Source organism: Phocoena phocoena, chromosome 16, assembly GCF_963924675.1.
Source record: "Phocoena phocoena chromosome 16, mPhoPho1.1, whole genome shotgun sequence".
Lineage (NCBI taxonomy): Eukaryota > Metazoa > Chordata > Mammalia > Artiodactyla > Phocoenidae > Phocoena > Phocoena phocoena.
This window is the reverse complement of record NC_089234.1, coordinates 78,757,425-78,779,714: the sequence shown is the minus strand read 5'-3', so window position 1 is coordinate 78,779,714 and position 22,290 is coordinate 78,757,425. Positions and strand designations below refer to the sequence as shown.

Genomic DNA, 22,290 nt, shown 5'->3' with positions numbered 1-22,290 from the left:
CTTTAAAAATAAGTTATGAACTTCACAGGGAAGCTGGTTTGGCACCTTGCCAAGCACGTTTCCTCCCTGCGAATCAGAAGAGGCCAATGGCTCCTCCTCACGCTGAAGCTTTGCTCCCCCCGCCCCGTGCTCGCTCGTGACAGGGGTGTGGTATTCACAGGTAATCAATCAGAGCTGCCCTAATTCTGCCTTCCTCCTACCATGGGCCACATTTCTGACAATACTAGTTTCTAGGACAGAAATGACCTTTCTATAATACATTGTTTTATTTCCACAGTTGCTTAAAAGAAGCAATTTTATTAAAGAAGCAATACAACTTAGCTTTAAAAACGGTTTATTAAAGGGGACAACATACAGCAATATAGTTAAGGCACATGACAAAGTTTTGGCATTAAACTGCAAATAAAGAAATGCAAATTATCCCAACAGATTTCAGAATCTATCTCATCAGTCCAAATAGTTCTAAACAATGTTTCAACAGCACCGATAGATAACTCGATAACTCGTCTCAGACAAGGCACAAGCCTCAGGACCCGGGGTCCCCCTGCTTCAGCAGCTGCTGCCTGGTGTATTCCCAGATGAGCAGAGCTCCACTCACGTGGACGTTGAGGGAGCGGATGATGCCCTGTTGAGGAATTTCCACACACACGTCCAGTTGCTGGATCAGATTTGCTGGAATTCCTTCCCGTTCATTTCTGATTCAGAAAAATGGGAGAAGAAAGGTTAGTTTTCTTATAATAAACAATTTTCTTCTCAGCTATCCTGGATGTTACTGGAAGAGACAGGTTAACACAATGACACAAGTCTGTGGTACCAGGAAGATAAAGAAGAGTGTAACAAGAAGGCTTATGGGTCAATTCTGTGTTCACCTGACCATCCCAAACGGGTGAAATAAAACGAAAACTTAGGGGGGCTTTCCATAAACCTTGCAAGTCAAAAGCCAGGTACAGGTGTATGATCAAACTGTAAACCTTCTGAAACGTTTTCTAGACAGACTCTCAAGACAGTGTTCTTACCCCAACAAGAGTAGAGACTTCTCAGGGAAGCAGTACTGGGTTAGGTCTAAACTTTTCACAGTCTGTTCCACACCCACGATGGTGTAACCTTCTGCTTTTTTCTGTTGCAGATAATCGATCAGCTGAGGTGGTTTTACCTTAATATTCGTTTACAAAGAGCAGAATATTAAATCATTCATTTACAGCCCTCCTGGGGGTAAAATCAGTTCAAGAAAAAAACACTTTCATGAAACCGAAATTTGTTAAAAGGAAAAGGACAGAATTATTATACACTATAAAAAAGAACGCTCCCAACAGCTCATAAATTTATCAAACGAGAGTGACTTATAACAGGACACATTTTACTGAAAAGAATTCTACATTATTGATTTCTAAAAATACAACAGTGTGAAAGATAATGAGAACAGAGTGGGCTGTAGTTTACTTTTCAGTATTATTTTTAAGCTATCAAAGGCTGGACTACTGCAAAAGGGTTGATAACGTGAAGACAGAGTACTACAAGAGAGTCTAGCAAATGAAAATTTTAATAATACATCACTTTGCGCCCACCTCCACTAAAGGAAGCCACTGTTCTGCCGAAACGCTGAGGTGCTGAAACTGCTTGTCTCTGATGCACTGAAGGCTGCCAACCACGAGCGCCGAGGCCCCGAACACCTCACAGGTCCGGCACAGCCCTGCACAGGACAAGCCGGGGTTACTGCCGCCAGTCTAAGGCCAAGTTCACTAGGTCCCAGGCATTCCTCTGAAGCTCCCGGAGGGGGGGAAATGTGGAAGAGAGGCCACAAATGGCACTGGGTCAATTACAAATTCTCGGGATCAGAAGATGTTAAGCAAGCCCAGTGGAAACTCCAATTTTACCTCCTAAGTTGGTTGGTTTGTCAACGAGTGAGGCCACCACAATCAGTCTGCTGCGTGACTTCCCAAGTTTGGCCACACGATCCTGAAATACCAGCTCCAGGTCTAAGTCGGGAACACTGCTTCTCCAGGGGATAATCTTCTTCTGAACATCACTGCACTCTGACTCGATATCTGCTTCGCCTGAGTTAGAACCTGGGAAAGAAAAAGAAAATATAAATCTCCCTCTCTATTGATTTACATGCATATATACTTTTTTAAGAGCTTAAAATGATAGTTTAGAATGAGATTCATTGACTAAAGAACTTTATTTGGATTCAGATACACTTGTCATTTTCGGTAACAGTTTAAAATGTTCAAATTCTACCCTGCTAACCAAAATACGACAGTATTTCATGAAAATCAAAGATGCACATTTTTTCCATTTTAGCATACCCCGAATTGGGAAGCATCTTAGAATCCATAAGGGTACCATGGGTTTGGCAGCATTTTTTTCTTAGAGTTACATAAAATAATGGCGTATCTTACAAACAAGGGTGTTATTAGATTGGAATTTTCTGTAGAAATATTGTATGCCGGAAAACAACAAACAGGCTTTATCTTAAATTATCTTGCAAGTACTTGGGGGACCTTTTCTAAAAACGAGGACTGTTCTTTGGAGCAGTTATCTCTTGGCTACCGCGATGAGTACACGGATGTTACCGAGCTGTCTAATGTGCGTTGTGATCTCTAGTTCAGGACTGAGACTCTCCTTCCAGGCTCTCCTTCCCACTCCAGACCTGACTGAGCAAACGGGGGCACTCAGGTTACTGGGGAGGGAAGAGACACGCATGGTACTATACTGAGGGTGTGCCCACACAGACAGGAGTTGCTAATGTCTGGGGGAGGGAGGGGCCAAAAAGCAAGACGCAGGAGGGCTCAGGGAAGGGAGTGTAAAAGTCTGCAAAGGAGAGCGAGTGGGAAGGGCGGGGCAGACTGGACATGTTGCACACGGGCAGACGCGGAAGGACACGGACTCAGGCATCGCTCACAGCCTGCAGTGGAGGGAGGGACGTGACTCAGACCAGGTCGTTAGGGCTTTGTGTATAAAATGATAAAGAATTTATTCTACAGACAGGAGGCAGTACAGGGTTTTAAGAAGGGGGGTAACAGTACTGGTTTTGTGTTGCAGAAAAAACCCCTCTTAAAAACGAGTGGGGAGGGAAAACCACCGAGAGGCTTTCACACTAGCCCAAAAAAGACAAAAACAGTCTCTGCAAGAGGGGCTGAAGAGGAAGGGCAGAATCGCCAAGATCTGATAACGGACAGACGGATGTGGCTAGAGGGACGGCAGAAGAATGACTCCTGGGAGACCACTAACAGGAAGGGGATTAGAAGAGGCGCGTCTGGGCAGAAAGGTAACGTGGATTTGGATGCTGAGTTTAAAGAGCTTACAGATGAGCTAGTGAAGCGTCTAGAAGGCTCAGGAAGGAGGCTGGCCAGAGATAAGGATCTGAAAGTTGCAGTTACATGGTGGTGGTTTCCAGTTGTGGAAATTAATAAAAACGTGCAGGGAGAGCAAACAGAATGAGAAGAAAACCAGGCCAATGAAAGCATTTTAGCATTCATGTCTCAGCAGAGAAACCCTGTTGCAATATCCCCCTCTTTACCAAAAACAAACAAAACACACAGAAAGACCTCTGTAGCCTTCTCCCCATCCAGTAACTCCCCACTTCTCTGCCCCACTCACGTCAGACAAGATGTGCAGATGTGCGGCTCCCCTCTCCTCCCCTCCCCTCCCGGTCAGGCGGGCCCCTCCGCCCTGAGAAGGCTCCCGTCACTGTCTTTTGCCCCCAAATCCACATTTGCTCTTCCCCAGGCTTTGCCTGACTTGCTGTCACTTCATGTAGCCTCTGCTCGATGTCAACTCCTTAAAAAGGTCTTTTTAATCCTCTCTCACACTCCTTACTCTGCTTTCTTTTCTCCATACTACCTGACATCTTATCTGTTTGTTTAGGGTTGTCCCCCTGGAGGAATGTAAGTGCCCTGAGGGCAGGGCCTCTGTCTTTTGTTCAGCACACAGGGGGCAATAAGTCAATCTTTGTTGACCTAGTAAATAAATTTAAGGTGATCGTCTTAAAATGAACCACCTAGAGTATTCGATTAAAAAAATGCACTTTCCTAGAACTCTCCTCCAGACAAAAATCTAAGGGTGGGACCCAAGAATCTGCACCTTCACCATGATGTCCAAGGGATTCCTGAAAACGCTAACATTTGAGAGAACTGTAAATATAAGGGACGAGGGAGGGGAACTCAGAGGAGAGTGAGGAAAGTCAGACTGAGGAGAAAAATCAGGAGAGCAAGAAATGAGCAAATAAATGCTACGCAGGGTCAGGTATGGTAAGAAAAGAGCATCTGTTTAGATTTTGTAAAGAAGTAGACAAAGACAGTTTCTGCTTTTCTGAAAGAAGTTTCCATGATGCTTATGGGCTGGGGAAGCCAGAAGGAGGACAAAATGTGATTGACAGAGATGCTGAGAACGCAGATCGCTACTACACATCTCTTAAGGTTAGTTGTGATTTTAAAAATGGGCGGGGGACTTGTTCCCGGTTTTTTGGGGCAGCTGGACTGTGAAGGGAAGGAGGAGGACGGGAAGTAACAGAGGGAAAAGGGGGGGTCCTTGAGAAAGCTGCAGGGAAGGATGGGGGCGGGGGCACATGGAAGGAGGGCTGGAGCCATAGGGAAAAGAGGGGTAAGAGATGAGTGATGTTCGGCCAGACGGAGCAGGGAATGCAGAGAGCTCTGCTTCACTCCCAAATAGGACAAGAAAAGAGATTTCTTAATTTGGCCCTTTTTTATATCTGTATTTTTTCAGAAATAGAGAGTAGAAGGGCAATGAATATTTATTATCAATACTTCAAAGAAGACAGAAGCCTTTAGCTTTATATAGTAAAGCCGGTCAAGCTCTCTTTGGCTATTAAGAGCAAAGCCAACGTCAACAGAAAGTACTAGTCAGAGTGACAGCACGCCTTCTGTCTTTCCTCTTAAGTGGAGCAGAATTCACCACATCAATGAAAAAGTGGTACTATCAACCACCTATTCTAAGTAACGTGAATCAATGAGCCTGACCAAGGCTACAGGGAGGACAAGTAAAACAGAAGTTTTTCTTACCTGTGTCCTGCTGGGACCAGTCACCTGGTTTTAGTTCACAAAGTTGAGCTGGAGAAAGGTACCACTGAAATCTTGCGTCTAAAGGAATGTCAGTGAACCTGGTGAATTTACCAATGGCAATCCATTCGTCCTCAACAAGGCCAGAAAGGCGTGGAAGGGTATAAAATATGGTCTGAAAGGAGAATTGTAAACATCTGAATTTTCTTCCCTTAAAAATAACAAAGAAATACATGATAACATGTTTAAAGTACAACTTAATTATTATTACTGATGTGTTCTCCCAAACTATCACATCTGATCAAATGACATACTTTCATTTATATCTTGTAGCAACTATCTATACTTCTTATCTTCTCTAAGAAATTAAGGGATTAATTTAGGAAATCCTTGAGAGCGGGCAAATCTTCCACTCCAGTATTTCTAACTGTATGTAACATAGTATACACCGTGCTCTTAATACAAGCAAGAAGTGTTTTGGAATTAATGAGCATTAATGTTGGACAACATTTGGATAAATGCTATTTATTGACAACCAGACACCTCCGTAAGCAAAATCAAACTCAAGCTCCTGTGGTGCCAGATCCTCACTCTCGCTGCCAATATACAAATTTAGAGTCTAGATTTTGCCTCGACTGTATCTTAGCTGTGTGACCTTAGACAAGCCATTAGCCTCTCTCAGCTTCAACCTCCTCGCTGGTAAAACGAGGGTAAAATCAGGTAAGAAGAGCACATGAAAGTGATCTGTAAACTGTACAGTGTGACACCACTGTGGACAGCAGTTATTCAGTCACTACATGACAATCCTCCCCTTTCCTTACCTATGACAAGAAAACTGAGATCCAGATAACCCTCAAATGTGAAAAGGCACAGGAGTCAGAAGCACAGGAGGCAATTTAAAAACAAAGTAATAAACTGATAACAATGTCCAAGTCTTCATACAAGTTTTTAGAATGAATATGGTTTTCTCTTTATTAGCAATATCTGTGCAAATTGAAACTGGCATGATGAATGCAACTGCTTATTAAGTAGGTACCAAGTATAGCTCCAAATGTACAGAGAAACAGAGTTCTTGTGTGCCACTATTTTATTGATATGTACAGTTATAGTTCGTATAATTAATAGAGAATAAAATATATAAAACATATGAGGGTGAGGCAGTCAGAGTCAGGATGAAGGAAAAGTGGAAGCAAGGGACTTACTCCTGCTGGAGAACTGAATAGAAAAGGCTGACTTAGCACTAGAGAGTTATTAAGAGTCCTTCAGAAAGATGTCAAACAAAGCATTCTGGGTGCTAAAGGACACAGAACAGAGCACGTTAAAATATTTGAAAAATCCTAAATAATTTTTGCAACGAAGCAACAAAGTACACAATAATGTTTTATGATGACTATCTCACAACATATCTGTATTTTTTTTAAAGGCCAGTTTACTAGTAATCCACACACACACACACACACAACCCAACAACAACAAAAAAAACTGCTTATGCATGGTCGCTAAAGTTTCTGACACTTCCAGATTCCTAGATCGCGTTTTAAATTCCAAGGCTGTAACTGTAGTCGAAAAGGAGAAAGTAACATATGTACAAATTTTAATAATCTGTACATTGATTCACACGCTAACTGTAACTAAAGAAGTTATAAGCACATTGTGTTAGGATCACTGAGATGGTGGGTCATTTGCTATACAATTCCAGCCATCCAGAACCTAAAACAGGCACTTAACAAAAGAGTTGGTCTTCTCGCTCTTTCATAACAATGGGCTTCGTTCGTTACAACAAATCTCACCTGCACAAATGTTCTCACTCATTTCCTTTTAATGTCAGAACAGATTTCTGTTCAGAGTTAAATATTCCCCCTTCCAGTGTTTACAAGCCAGACACTGCCTGAGAAACAGAAAGTGAAAATGACTAGCCAGTTTTCAGTGCTGAAGAGTGAAGCGCAAGCAGCCGTGACAAAATTACACGGAGCACTTTACGACCGTGAAGGCGGTGTTGTAAGGACAGTTAACCTCAGTACACTTCAACAACCGCGGCAGAAAGGAAGCACCGGGACTAAAGATACGGAAGAGAGTCGTTCCCAAATGAGACCCTCTGCTCACCTCCAGACAGTAGTCCTTAAGTGGGTGGAACGCTGCAAAAAAGAAATGCTCCTGGATCCGTTGCCAATTCTTCTTCGCGTTCCTAAGTGTTAAAGATACATGTGAGGTACAGACTAGTGAACCCACTCTGGTAAGGGGGAAAACCAAATAGCTCTCTTAAAGAGGCACTGCAGAATTTAGAATGAGTGGAAAATATTGTGAATTTTATCCCAAGATTTATAACCCCTATCTCCAAGGTCAGCGTCCTTAAAAGCTGACCCTAAATCTGACGTTTTGAAGTGAAACTGAAAGACAGACAAATTAAATAACACTCTCACAGTCCTACGTCAAACAATGACTCAACAAGAATGAAACTCAGGTCTCCACTCCATCAAAGAGACAGTCGTCAGTCAACAGACAACGATGGGAAAATCTCACAGGAACGGCTGCCGCAGGTACAACTCCCTTGCTTGGGCAAAAAGAATTCTAAAAGGGAACCGTGTAAGAAATCTAGGCTGGGATCCTTATGTCTCTCTCTGGCCATAAATGCTTTTTTTTTTTTCCCAGGAGAGAAAATCGTTACATAAGTTACTTTTTTGTTTTTGGCTGTGCCGCGCAGCATGTGGGATCTCAGTTCCCCGACCAGCGACTGACTGCCCACTGCAGTGGAAGCGCGGAGTCTTAACCTCGGGACTGCCAGGGAAGTCCACGTAAGTCACGTTTTCTACCCTGAAGATCCACGACACGCAGCCAAACTCTACCAACTTCTGTTAAGCCCGATGAAAGTAAGAGGTTTTAAATACTTAGGTACATACTCACAAACAACAAAAACCAAAAATTTGTCAAGTTTTAGAAGGCAAAAGAGGGAGGAATAAAAGTGACAAAACATGGCCACCGGCAGGTTTCAGTTTAGATTCATGACCAACAACCCAAAAGCTACGCAGCAATTTCAAGACGCCCTCCCGGTGAGATCGTTCTGCTCTGGCCAACGTACCCCCTTCACCCCCGAGTTCCCAGCCCCTCCTGCACTGCCGGCTGGGCCCCAACATCAGCGGCGTGAGGAGAGGAGACCTGAGATGAGAGACTGGCCCCTCCTTATGCACCTGTCTTCTCCGCCCCTTGGCTTTCAAGGGTCTCTTCAAAGGACAGCACCCCAATGTGTGTCCGAGCTCCCATCCCCCTGGGTTTTGCTACTGAGTCGTGCGCCCTGACCTACTCCATCACAGCAGCGGTGTTGTATCTGTTTGATACTGAGCGTCTGACTAGGATTTTGTTTGGGGGATAGAGAAGTTCTCTTAGAAAAGAAAAAGGCAAGAGCTTCCAGCTTTAACCCGGACATCTGAGGGGTTATGAGCACGGCTTTAGAGTCCAGTCATGCTACTTCTCAGCAGTTCTTTGACAACAGAGGATGAAAACATTTGGCTACGCTGAAGAGAAACGTCTAGAGGTCCCTAAATTAAAGATCAAGGATTAAAGAGCAAAAAAAAGAAAAAGAAAATAAGTCAATGACGGAGCTGACAGCACCCAGAACTGTAATAAAACCGCACATCCAACAGTGAGCTGTTTAATCCGAGCTCTGTGCACTGCAGCGTGATGGGCCCAACAGGAGCTGCTAAAAGCTGGGCACCCTCTCTGCCCTCTCTGCACACAATGCTGGACCGAGGGGTAAGGGGACAAGGCCTGCTTACCCTGCTCCATGCATGTTTTCCACTTGATTCAGACTGGATTCAATAACGGAAGTCAACGCATCAAGTTCTTCAACGTGCAATGTCTTACACATGCTCCAGATTTTCTTAAGAGCAACTAAGGCATACAGTCGGATGCTAAAGTTGTGATTAAAACACCAGTGCAGTACGACAATAAGGGCTTGCTTCAGAATTAGTTTCTGAAAAGGAGAAACATTCTTCAGATGTAAACATGGACCATTTTACCCTTGACTGTATGACCAAGAACAGGTGACAAAAATGCTACAAAGTAAAATCTCATTTCACTGTTTCTGCATCGTCATTCTCAGACAGATAAACTGGCAGGAGTGATTTCCTCAAGAAGGAAAAGTATCTTCCCAGCTCTTTAGTTTTTATTTACCATGCTGCCACACATGTTCTCCCCCATACTCCGGTACCTAGGTTAATCTGAATGAAGTACTTTCATGCTAACCACTGTATGACCAGTGTTTTAAAGATGTCTCCATCACTTATTACCTTACCATGGGCTGAAAAAGTTAGAAATATTAAGTGAACTTGAGCAAGGTACCTCATAAAATGCTGTTTTCCCATGGTCTGAACTACTCTGTTTTCCCTAATAGTGACCTTGGACCCACACAGCACTGAGTGGTGGCAGGAAAATTAAGAAGTGGGGAGAAAAATAATAAGAGTTTAAACTTCCCTGTCGTCTTTTCCTGGGAATTCACAGAGTTTTTCACCTTCACAGCCAGGAGATTTTATGCAATGATAATCCCTGATTTCTAAAGCCACACAGTTCAACAGATATTGAAAGGCAAAGGAAGTGACATGTATTAATGTGGAAACCAGATGGACTCAAACTTTTAATACAGTTATCAGGAGCTACCTTAATGCTCCTACAGACGGCTCATCTGTAAATGTTACTGGGCTACACCAAGCTAAGAGCCCTGCAATAGTAGTTTCCTGTCTGTCTTACTTCTCTCAACAGATTGTAAGCAAATCTCTTCCCTGCACATATTTAAAACAGAAAGAGAACAACTGCTATTACCGGATGCTAGAGCTTTCGTAACTCTTACCAGAAACACAAGTTTTCACGTAACTATAACTAACACACTGCCATCTGGCGGACAGACACTGTAACACACCATCAATTTTAAGATATTATGGTTTTTGAGGTTAAAATGTGGTGGGAAGAAAGACCTGTTCTTAGGATTGATGAAATAGGTGAACAACGAAATCTGATTGTTACCATGCCCAAAGACAACACTTTGAAAAGTTCTAGGAAACCTATCCCCCCAATATTTTTGCCTCACTTTCAACACCAAACAACATTTCTTTCAGACAGCTGACCACTGAACAACAGGGGTTTGAACTGTGCAGGTCCACTTATACGTGGATTTGTTTTCACTAAAGACGTACTACAGAGCGACAGGATCCTCGGGTAGTTGAATCCACAGATACAGATGAGGAACCCTGGATTACGGTGACTGTAAAGATACGTGTGGATTTCCCACTGCGCAGAGGGTCGGTACTCCCAACTCCTGTGTTGACCGAGGGTCGACCGTGTTAAGTTTCTCCCAGAGTTTACAACATATAAGGACACTCTGTGTAGATTCAATAATATAGAATCTTGCTCTAGATCTTTACCGGCAGGTTTTCCTGAATTCTCCACAGTTACCACGGTGATTAACCAGAATGAGCTAAGATCTCTACTTATCTAGGGAAGATGCTTTAAACCCGAGAAAGGTGAAGAACTGGCTTTCACACTCTGCATAGTGACAGTCATTTTATATAAACCTTCCGTAACACAATGGCTTTTAATACTCTGACCATGAGTTTCTTTGTACCAGCATTTGTTAAGTAACTCTGCCAGCCAAGGAACACTTAAATGCAATAGGGGAAGGTCGTCTTTAAATAATCTTACGTAAATACCTGCATCAAGTTAAGCCCATTCATTTGTCTAGAGATTTAACATGGGCTCAGGCGTTATCTCAGTGTGTGTGTGTGCCTGTGGTAACACCTTACTGTGCATTTGTGTCTAAGTGCGTGTGCCATTAGGAGGGGAGTGGAAGGGAAGGGGAGAAACGGCAAAACACACGAGGACTACTCTAAATGAGAACAGTTAGCACAAATGTGTAAGTTCTATTTTGATGTCAAGTCTGAACTCTTCTCAGAAACGATATAAACCTACCTTCTCTGGAATATTTTCAGTAATGATGTCCAAATGCGACAAAACTGATAAAAACGTACAAATGCTTGTTTTAAGGTTTTCTTCGGCCTGAAAATAAATCAGATACACGAAACAGTCACTCAAGGCTGCCGCGAGCCCGTGCACATCAAGGCACCGGGCTGGATGCTTGGGGCCCGGGCCATGAGGCCGGCTCTTCCCCGACGCAGCCACGGCCTGGGTGGCAGGAGAGGAGGAAAAGCGAGAACGCACAGGAATGTCCCAGAGCGAAATGCCGGCACGCACAGCACTCATCCAACACACGGCCGCTAACCACTCAGGCGAGGAGTACCTGGGGGAGACCAGGGTGAGCTCACTGCAGGGAGAGAAGGGCTGGCTGGAGAAAGCGGGGGTGGGCGGGGGAACAGGTGAAGATGACCAAGACGAACCAAGACGGGCAAGCGGGAAGCAAAGGCCCCCGTGCGGAGGGGAGCAGCAGAGGTTAAATGGGGCCCTGCAGCTGCTTAAAAAGAGCCTCAAGAGGGCTGCCCTGGTGGCGCTGTGGTTGGGGGTCTGCCTGCCGATGCAGGGTACACGGGTTCGTGCCCCGGTCCGGGAGGATCCCGCGTGCCGCGGAAGCGGCTGGGCCCGTGAGCCGTGGCCGCTGAGCCTGCGCGTCCGGAGCCTGTGCTCCGCAACGGGAGAGGCCACAACAGTCAGAGGCCCGCGTACAGGGAAAAAAAAAAACACAAACGACACGTGAACTGCGATCTGAAGGAAGAGCAGCAGTTATGCAGGCAGAGAGGAAAAAGAACAGAAAAGGTCAGGGTGGTACTCGGCCACATGGGGGCCCCGATGAAGCAAGCTGTCCAGTAATCAGGCCCTAAGGCGGGCCACGCCCCCTGGGGGGCTTGGTCACGCCATCCGCCCTGGCCAATAAGCAGTCCTCGGCACCCTGAGCGACCACACACACAGCTACAGAACCAGTGGTGCCCGGCCCCGCGGCTGTCCCCACTACTGCAGCCAAGGTGAGCTTATCACATGGCCAAAGAAGTCGTTTGCAGGTCCCAGCCCAGTGGACACCACAGGCACGACAGCCCAGCCTGGTCCTGTCAATCCAGAAGCAGGAAAAATAGCAGAGCGTTGTTCACACCGCTGGCCTTTGGAATGTTCCAGCAACAGAAAACTGAGCCCATGCATGCATCCATGACTCGAGTGCAGAGGTGGGAACGCGGGGCACACGGACTGGACGGGGAAGAGGGCACAGGCCACGTGAGACCTGTAGGCCACGCACGGCTGAAAGTGGACGACCTGATCACATTTTCATTTTGAAGAACCTGCTCTGGCCTCGGTGTGGAGAGGAGATCGAAAGGGAGGAAGAGGGGACGCAGTCCACCGAGGGGAGCGGTGCAGTGGACGATGCAGCCTGGACCAAGGCCAAACGCAGAGACGGGAGATGGTGACTGAGAAACACTCGGGAGGTAAGAGCGACAGGATCTGGTCCAGAGTCAGGAAGAGCGCTGAGTTCCCTGCTTTGTGCAGCTGTACAGACGGTGGTGCTGTTTACAATAGTAGAAAAAGATCAAGTTTGGGGCAAATATAAGGCACCTGGTGTCAGACATCCAAGTTTTAGATGATTTATAAACATTCAAGAAGAATGTCCACAGCGGGGGTCAGCAAAGCTTTCTGTAAAGGACCAAACAGTGAATAAAAATACAGCTCTGAGGTCCATACAGTCTGCTGCAAACACTCGACTCTCCTTTTAGCTCAAACACAGCCATGAACGATAGGTACTGATACATGAACAGGCATGGCTGTGCTCCATCAAACGTGGCCAGGCCGGGCGTGGCTGCAGTCAGCCTGATGGGGCACTTAGGGGAAGATGGCTGGAAGAGAAAGAGAAATTATTGGGTGATTCACATCAGATAATAAGTGAATCCATGACCCAGATAAAACTGACTATAAAACAAGGAGAAATTAAGGAAAGAAGGCGGCCCAGCCTTGAGAGGCACTGACATTTAACAGCTGGGCAGGGAAGGGAATGCCCAGAAAGGACACAGAAAAGAGGAAACACAGGGGCAGGGGGAACCAGGGAAGTGTTACTGAACCAGGAACAAGGAGGTCGTCTGCAGCATGGACGGATGGGGGGAAGCAGGAGGCTGACCACCGACCCTGGCGAAGGGTCGTCTGAGAAGTGACCAAGCCGGAGGTGGGTCCGCTGGACTGAACTGTGGGCAGAGAGAACATGAAAACCCCGAAACTGGCATACACACACTTCTTTCAGCAAGTCTGGCTCTGACAGGGTAGGGAGATAGGTGATTACAGGCGTCCTCTATAGGAGCAGCTCAGTGTAAATACCCGTAACAATGGATGAGAAACCACCTGGTTAAGAAGGGGACACTAGGTATAGGAGAGAGACCGAGGGCTAAGGTTCCCGAGAAGGCAGACAGGAAGAGAAGCCGGAGAACAAGCAGAGGAATTACCCCAACAGCAGATTCAGGTAGGTCCTTGATGATATAGGAGGGAAGCAGTCTTGGGTGGATATGGACAAGGTATTGGGTTGGCCGAAAAGTTCGTTCGGGTTTTTCCAGAAGACGTTACAGCAAAACCTGAATGAACTTTTCGGCCAATCCTATATATTTATTTGCGTGACTGCTCTTGAGAAGGTAAAGGTATTCCTATGCGATGACTGCCACTTTCTCAGAAACATAAAAGCTAAGGTCACCTGCTTCAAATAAAGGAGGAAAAGGGTGTAGTGGACACTGCCTGTTTGCGGGTATCTCTTCTGAATCCCCTTCCCAGTTCAGGGAATTCTTCACCTTATAGGTCTTGTGAGAAGCTGGAAATGCCAGACATTCATTTTCCCAGCCTCCCTGCAGCTAAGAGAAGTCACCTGACCTGGATCCGGAGACACCTGCCCTGAATGCTGGGTTGAGAACTGTTTACCCAGAGAGGCAGAGCCCACAGAGAACCCACTCCATGCAGGCGGACGGCTGGCCAAGGCTGCAGCACTGCCGTGACGGCGCCAGGCGTCCAGTGGGGTGAAGCAATGTCCCTGGTGGACCCGCTCTACGGCACGCCTGTGGCTACGGTTCTGGAAACCACCGAGCCCCACCTTGTTCCTGCCTATTTTCCAAGCTGGATTCTGCAGCTTTCTGGGCTACCTCACTTCCCCCATCTCCACTGTCTGTTTTCCATCCCTTTGATTCAATCAGCAAACGTTTTACTTGCTTACAGTGAAAAACCCTGATGTCCACAAGGAAAAGATGTGAAGAGACTATACCAGCTCTGAGAGCTCTTTATGGAAAATGAGAGACTGAGCAGAGTGGAGAAACGGGACGGAACTGGTGGCTTGACCAGGGACAGGAGAGTCAGGGGGGCTGGAAGCACACCAGAGCCAGGGGCCTTCCGTGAGAATTTCTGAGGCAGCGCCCACCCTCTCGAGAGCAGACAAACAAGATTAATAAAGCAACAGGTCTGAGAAGCAACGCAAGGAAAAAATGTCAAAGTATGTTTCTTAATTCTATGGGCATGAAGAGAAGAAGGAAGAGCCAGGAGAGGAACCTTGGAACAGTGAAGGCGAACGCGGCTTCTGAAAGGAAACAGACACCTGAATTAGAGCTTTGTCATTTCTTAGTGGTGTGACAAGTTACTTAATCTCTCTGGACTTCAGTTTTTTCACTAAGTAAAATGTAAAAATTCTGACCTACTTTTCAGGATCACTGTGAAGATGATGCCGCCATGCTTATCGTAACAGCCAGGTTTCAGGAGAGGAGCCTGGGACAGTGAGTGAGTGAGTGAGTGAGTGAGTGAGTGAGTGAGGGTGTGTGTGTGTGTCCAGGTTTCAGGAGAGGAGCCTGGGACAGTGAAGGAAGGAGTGTGTGTGTGTGTGTGTGTGTGTGTGTGTGTGTGTGTGTGTGAAGGACCGCGGTGTGTGTGTGTGTGTGTGTGTGTGTGGGGGGGGGGATTTCAGGCAAAGACATGCTCATCAATTTCGTGTTACACAGGATGAAGTTTGAAGTGATTACGTTAGAGGGCCTAGGAGGTGGCTGGGATGCAGCAAACCAGCAGAGACAGGGAGTATAGGAAGAGAAGGACAAGGGACTGGAGAAGGGACCACCACAGTGTACAGTCAGCTGGAGAAAAAAAGCAACAGTCAACGAGAAAGGCTGCGCGGCAGTAAGGAAGAGGAAGAAAAAGACAAGGCTGCTTGTAGCTGCACATGAAGCCCTCAACGTGTGACTTCTGAAGATGCGGGAAAGCCCAGTGGTTTAAGAAGAGCAAGAGAGAAAGGCAAAGATACTCACTCTCGAAGTTTAATAGAAGGAAAAGAAGACACTAGGACGATGGCAGGAGGGAGCAAAAGTCAACAGAATAAGAGTGAAGAGCTCAGGGCACATAAGGACACAGCTACAGATGAGCAAGAGAGAACAACAGTTTCTCCCCCTGAAACAGAAAGGAAGAAACAGAAAGAGATGCTTTTCACACACAGAAGGCAAGGTCATTTACCCAGAAAGGGAAGGGTGAACTTGGGAACCAGCAGAAAATACTTGAGGCAAGTATTTAGAACTGATGTTTAGAAACAACTTGCTATTTGTCAGGAAGCCCGCAACTGCAAACTCTATCACTAATCTTAGTATCGATGCCTTACAAATGATTTTCAAGATTTAAGAATGTTGGGGATGAGGTGTCAGAGGTGTGCGTGAGGGTACAGAGGAGGTAAGAATGGAAACGAACTGACACTTGCTTTTGGCTGGGTGGTAGGGGCTCCCTTCTACTCTCTCTGCTTTGGTTATATTTGAAATTTCCCTACTAAGAAATTCTTTAAAATTGTAAGGAATGCATTTAATTCCTCATCATTCTTTGTTGTTGTTGTTTTTTTTTTTTACTTTCTGGCTGCACCCTGCAGCATGTGGGATCTTCGTTCCCCAACCAGGGATCGAACCTGCACCCCTGCGTCGGAAGCATGGAGTCTTAACCACTGGACTACCAGGGAAGTCCCCAATTCCTCAGCATTCTTACCTCTAAGATCAAACAAAGACTTTGCTTGGTAAATGAAAATATAGAAAGCACCTATTCCCCTTACTCCTTAACAACAGAAACCTTTTCCCTCTTTGTTTTGTTGGAATAGAAGAACTCTCAAATAAAGATTATGCCATACTCAAGATAAACGCCAGGGCTTTCTGTCTCTGTCTAAATTAATTCAAATCTTGCAAAACACAATTTAGGATATCAGTACATTAGGGGCAGGGCAACTGACAGCCAGAAAACTATTGAAGTGAAACAATCTCCCAGCATAGCTAAGATCTTTTCCTCATTAAAAAAAAATTATGAAAAATCTCCTTTACTTACGTAAGAAAAACAGTCCCAGAACTTCGGAAGAAATTGAGGGAATTTATGAAGAATCAGTATAATAATCCATTCTATAAAATATTTTATGGATGCTTGATTATTGATGAAACCAGCCTGGAAAATCTTGTCAATAATTCTATTCAAGAAATTCTGAGAAAAATAAAGCACACAAATTAAACTGTTATGGTTATTAATTTTAAAAAATTATTTTTATTGAGATATCACTGACATATAATGTATAAGTTTAGGTGTACAACATGTTGATGTGATGAGACATTTATTTATTTATTTATTTTTAAACATGTTTACTGGAGTGTAATTGCTTTACAGTGGTGTGTTAGTTTCTGCTTTATAACAAAGTGAATCAGTTATACGTATACATATATCCCCATATCTCTTCCCCTTGCGTCTCCCTCCCTCCCACCCTCCCTATCCCACCCCTCTAGGCGGTCACAAAGCACCGAGCTGATCTCCCTGTGCCACACGGCTGCTTCCCACTAGCTAGCTATTTTACGTTTGATAGTGTATATATGTCAGTGCCACTCTCTCACTTTGTGATGATACATTTATACGTCGCATTATGACTACCACCTTAGCAGCACTAGTCTCTCTCATGTCACGTAGTGATTTCTCTTCTGTGGTGGGAAAAATTAAAATCTATTCCTTATCAACTTTGAAAATGGTTACTAATTTTAATTAAGAAATAGTCACTATTAAAAAACAGCTTAAAGTTTTATCGTGGCATATGAGTCTTTAAACAGTTAAAATATTACAATAAAATACTGAGGGGAAAAATATATTAAATGGGGCCATGTAAATCAGTTTCCAATTTATTTCTACAACACCTAATTGCCTTAGTATTCTATTAAAAAAACTTCTGAATAAACTTCAATTTTAAGAACTAAAGTATAAATTTTAAGCAGACGACTTTCTCAATTTTAAAGTAGCACGTGACAATTTCTACTACATAGTTTATTCATATGAAAACATTACGCTTTAAGGTACGAAGGTAATAAATGTTATACCTGATCGAATCTGGGGAAAAGTACAAGCAGAGTCTGCCATATTCGGTTCTTCACTCTATGTTGTTGAGAATTCACATAGTATCGAGTTCTTGACTTGGACACCAATTCATCCTTGGGGGGCGGGGGAGAGGGTGGAACCAATATTAAATTACCTACTGAATTCGTGATTAATGAAAATAAAATCAGTGACAACTTCAAGTTTAAAAAGTATAAACTGGGCATAGGAGCCTGTTATACTCTGAAAGGCAGAAGGATAAGAAAGACACTTTCTTATGATACTTTTCCCAAGTTTCCTTTCAAAACAATGAATTTCGTTCTTTTGTTTAACTTATCTTTTTTTTTTAAGTTTTATTATTCTTATTTAATTAATTTATTTATTTTTATTTCTGGGCCACGCCGCGCAGCATGTGGGATCTTAGTTCCCTGACCAGGGATCGAACCCATGCCCCTTGCATTGGAAGCGTGGAGTCTTAACCACTGGACCACCAGGAAGTCTAAACTTATCTGCTTTTAAAATTAGAAAAGGAACCATACAAATTTACGTAGTAAAAAAAGTACCTGAAAATATACTTCTCCTTCCTTGTGCCCAGTTAAGGGGGAGACATGGGGTCACAGGGGTGGACTTGGCACTAAAAATTTTTTTAAGTTTATCGTATTTTAGTAAATAGTGACAGATCTGAAGAATATATATTAGCAAGGGAATACAACGCCCCTTGATTGTGTAAGTTTGGAATGATGGGATCTACAATTTGATATAGACCCCACTAAGACAGGGGCACCTCAGTAAACGGACAGTGCCATCACCAGACACAAGGCAACAGCAGCACAGAGTCCTACGTGAGCAGCGCTCTCCCCGGCTTTAATGGTCTGGGCTGTCTAAATTCAGCCAACTGGCAGGTTTACTTCTGGTACGTCACTGCTACTGCTTGAACTGCTAAGTTAAGATACCTGAAGGTAAAATAAAGCATATTTACTTTTTCTAATAGCTTGACTGCAAGATCTTCCATAAACAACTTATGAGACATATTTGAGCCATCTAATAAACACAGGAATTTGACAGCACAAATTCTCACATAATGGTCCTCTCTTTTAGTACTAAAAAATATAAAATGATAGATTATGTTAATACATTTTCAAAATTAAAAAATACATTAGATATTAATTTCAAAATATCAAAACCTTCCAAAAGTTTTCTAAAATTAAGTAGCTTCATATTTAATGACAATGCATTTTATTATTATGTTTTTACATCTTTATTGGAGTATAACTGCTTTACAGTGGTGTGTTAGTTTCTGCTTTATAACAAAGTGAATCAGTTATACATATACATATGTTCCCATATCTCTTCCCTCTTGCGCCTCCCTCCCTATCCCACCCCTCTAGGTGGTCACAAAGCACCGAGCTGATCTCCCTGTGCTATGCGGCTGCTTCCCACTAGCTATCTATTTTACGTTTGGTAGTGTATATGTGTCTATGCCACTCTCTCGCTTTGTCACAGCTCACCCTTCCCCCTCCCCGACAATGCATTTTAAATCAGGATAGACAGTGGACGGTAACAAATACATCAACAGGAGATCCTGTACACAAAGTCTGAATGAGCACAAATTCACCCAGACTTCTGGAAAAACAAGGCACACACTACTGATACTGGGTCAATAATACCTCATCTGTGGACAAAACAGATCACAGCTCATGACACTGTTCCTGGAAGAGGACCACAGACACCTCCTGCTCAGGGGCAAGAACACACATCAACACCTCGATGCTGTCGTCACTGTGTAGTCTAAGTGCACGTCTCTAGGTGAAGGGCAAACTCAGAGAGCACTCACTGTGTGTGCTGAGCATCCCAGCATTTTCAGTATCCAAACGGGGAAAAATAAATTCACTGAAATTGTTAATTATTTCCAGGTTCATTAAAATGACTATCATGTGAGTAAATGTCATTTTAACTTAACAATATCTGTCTAGTAGAAATCAAAATATTCTGGAAACGTCAACTAAATAAATTTCACTTATTGTTATACTCCAACCAGCCAAGAAAACAAAAAATTAATTAAAATAATTAACAATGAAAAATGTATATATTTAATGAAGAGTGGCAGAGTTAAAACACAGCTGTGACTCTTAGAATAATAAACTTTGTGGTAACTGTACACAATTGTCATTTGTTGTCCTAAACTCGAAAATCAAAGTGAATCATGACAACACAATTTATTATCTTCTTCATAAACACCTATGCACAAAGTTTTGAAAATTATGTGAGAAAATAAAAACTTTTTAAAAAGCTCCAAAAAAATTATTTCAGCGGTTAGATAAGAATAGGCTTATCCCAGACATCAAAACTTTAGGGCCTACTCCAACAGTAATTTTATTTTTGCGTGAGCATAGTGACTTGTTAAATAGTGGATTTTAGCCAAAAAAAAAATAAACTATGTGCACTGATGATCACCCCTCCACCCAAATAAAGAAGAGGGATAGGAATTGCATATTCCCCACAGTTATTTCCTTATTTATGCTGGACTTGGCACTAAATTTTTTTTTTTTTTTTTTTTTTTGCGGTACGCGGGCCTCTCACTGCCGTGGCCTCTCCCGTTGAGGAGCACAGGCTCCGGACGCGCAGGCTCAGCGGCCGTGGCTCACGGGCCCAGCCGCTCCGCGGCATGTGGGATCCTCCCGGACCAGGGCACGAACCCGCGTCCCCTGCATCGGCAGGCGGACTCTCAACCACTGCGCCACCAGGGAAGCCCCACACTAAATTTTTTTAAAGTTTATCATGTTTCAGTAAATAGTGACAGATCTGAAGAAAACATATGAGCAAGGCAATATAATTTCTAACAGAATTTGGAAGGCTCATGCAGTATCTTATACAGAATGTTTCTCACATTTTGAATGCCGCATTTATATCAAGATATGGAAGACCCACCATACTTACTTTTCAATAACCGTGTTCACTGCACACTCATGCCCAAGATTTTCTATGAAGGTCTGTACATCCTGAATAAGTCTTTCCATAAAACACATGTGACAAAGAACAACAAGTTTTAGAAGAAAAAAATTAAAGTCCCAAATTAAAAATTAATCAATATTCTTCTAACGGAAAGCCTTAAGATAAAGACACAATTCTACCCAGATGGACACTTACTATAAGTTACGTGAGGCTGAAATAATGGCATCTTTTACCTTTGATCACGCCGAAACACTGTTCCAAATATACACGCCTCAAGGACAAGTTCGCTGTAATTTTTAGCAGTAGATAAAGACACATTTGAAGCAGAAACGATCCAAGATTGGCAGCAATAACTTATCAATATATTGAAGACTCCAGTTTTTATAGCAGACATTTCAATTATCCTGTACATAATCTGGAATGAAATACAATAGTTACTTTATCCTTTGACCAATTAAGTTTTTTCAAAAAAGAGAAAAAAAAATTCATGTTGCTAAAAACTGTTACTTGAACGCCTTCAAATGATAGTTTCAACATAACCATAAATAGAGTCTAAAAAATTAAAAACTCTTCACTGTTTGCACGATGTTAACCAATCACAGAATGCTAATTTCTCATTTCTTAATACTAAAAATAAATAAAATTTTACTGATACTGATATTCACCCAGAACTATCCCAGAGGAACAACTGCCCAAAGTGATAGGGAATGAAAGGGAGAAAAAACGCCTCACCCTTGACATTTTCAGTTTTCTCTGCACTTGCCAGGGGCCTCCCTTGCCTCAAAACAAAAGAGGCCCCCCTCTCTAAGTGTGTACCGTGGGTCAGGAAAGGATGCAGAGACAGCAGGGTAATAAATGGATTTATTTTCCATCTTCCCCTTTGGATAAGGAGTGTATGTGAGTCTGAGGCATGATGTAATTCCATCACCTTATGTTCCCTACTACGTATCAGTGACTGTAAACACACATGCCTCCAGAAACCAGAAAGACCTTTGGATAGGTTATATTCAGAGAAATATTTCCTTGAACAAGAAAAGCAACCGCACAGATGCACTGACAAATGGCACGTGACGTTTGCCCTCAGGGTCCAGGAGAAATCAAGCCACGGTCTGGAGTGGAGCAACAGAAAGGGTGTGCCCCACCCGGAAGGGCCAGGGACCAGTGACCACCGGGGGACACTGCTCTCATGTAGGAATGACCAGCATTGCCAGATCGTACAATTTTCCAAGAGAAGAGGAAATACAGATTTTCATGCAAAGTTCCCAATCCTTAAAAGCTGGCAACTAATTCAAAAGATTTTAATTTGATTATATGAACCAAATATGTTTGTAAGGCAGATGTGGTTCATGGGCTACCTACTTCTTTACATCTAGCAGACTTTGTTCTTACTCATGACACTGAAGAAGGTTCAAAATATTTACTGACTGAATAAATAAATAACAACAAATCTAATACGTAATTACAAATATAACTCTCTTCTTCTTCATGTGCTACAGGTCACACAAATTAAAATGAAAACAAAAAGTTCCCTCTTTTTTCTAAAATCATCAGATTCACAGAAATAAAGTAGAACGGTGCTTGCCAGGGGCTGGAAGGCGGGGTGGGGAAAGGGGAGATGCTTAATGGGGACAGAGCTTCAGTTCCACAAGATGAAAAAGTTCTGGGGGTCTTTCACAATTATGTAAATATAGTTAACACTACTGAACAGTACACTTAAAAATGGTTAAGATGCCACATCCTATGTTACATGTTTTTTAATCCCAATTTTAAAAAAAGTTACCTCTTTGATTTTGAAATATGCCTGGCCCTTGATTTTTGCAGCAATGGTAAGAACTTTGGGATCAAAAACAAACTGAACAAAAGCTTTTAAGTTAGACCAGAATATCAGCTGAGTGTTGCTTAAAGAAGCTATGATTTTCCAAGCCATGTCAAAAGACACTATGCAGAGAGATTCAGAGGAGGTCAGAAGCTGGTAGGGAAAAAAAAAAAGAAAAAGAAATACATAATTATCACAATT

At 43.4% G+C, this 22,290-nt stretch overlaps 1 protein-coding gene across 1 annotated transcript in view; it reads right to left on the bottom strand.

Moving 5' to 3' along the window:
* Positions 1-272: 272 nt before the first annotated feature.
* The window catches only part of TARBP1 (TAR (HIV-1) RNA binding protein 1), a 64,276-nt gene continuing 42,258 nt past the window's right edge, over positions 273-22,290 (bottom strand). The window contains exons 17-30 of the mRNA XM_065894635.1: positions 22,054-22,242; positions 20,507-20,688; positions 20,259-20,330; positions 18,301-18,421; positions 17,327-17,437; positions 16,302-16,451; positions 10,974-11,060; positions 8,789-8,985; positions 7,122-7,203; positions 5,022-5,193; positions 1,875-2,066; positions 1,566-1,690; positions 1,017-1,153; positions 273-695 (exon numbers count right to left, since the gene is read on the bottom strand). Of these exons, the coding sequence (XP_065750707.1) occupies positions 527-695; positions 1,017-1,153; positions 1,566-1,690; positions 1,875-2,066; positions 5,022-5,193; positions 7,122-7,203; positions 8,789-8,985; positions 10,974-11,060; positions 16,302-16,451; positions 17,327-17,437; positions 18,301-18,421; positions 20,259-20,330; positions 20,507-20,688; positions 22,054-22,242 (1,986 nt within the window). The 3' untranslated portion in view covers positions 273-526. The remainder of the gene's footprint in view (positions 696-1,016; positions 1,154-1,565; positions 1,691-1,874; positions 2,067-5,021; positions 5,194-7,121; positions 7,204-8,788; positions 8,986-10,973; positions 11,061-16,301; positions 16,452-17,326; positions 17,438-18,300; positions 18,422-20,258; positions 20,331-20,506; positions 20,689-22,053; positions 22,243-22,290) is intronic.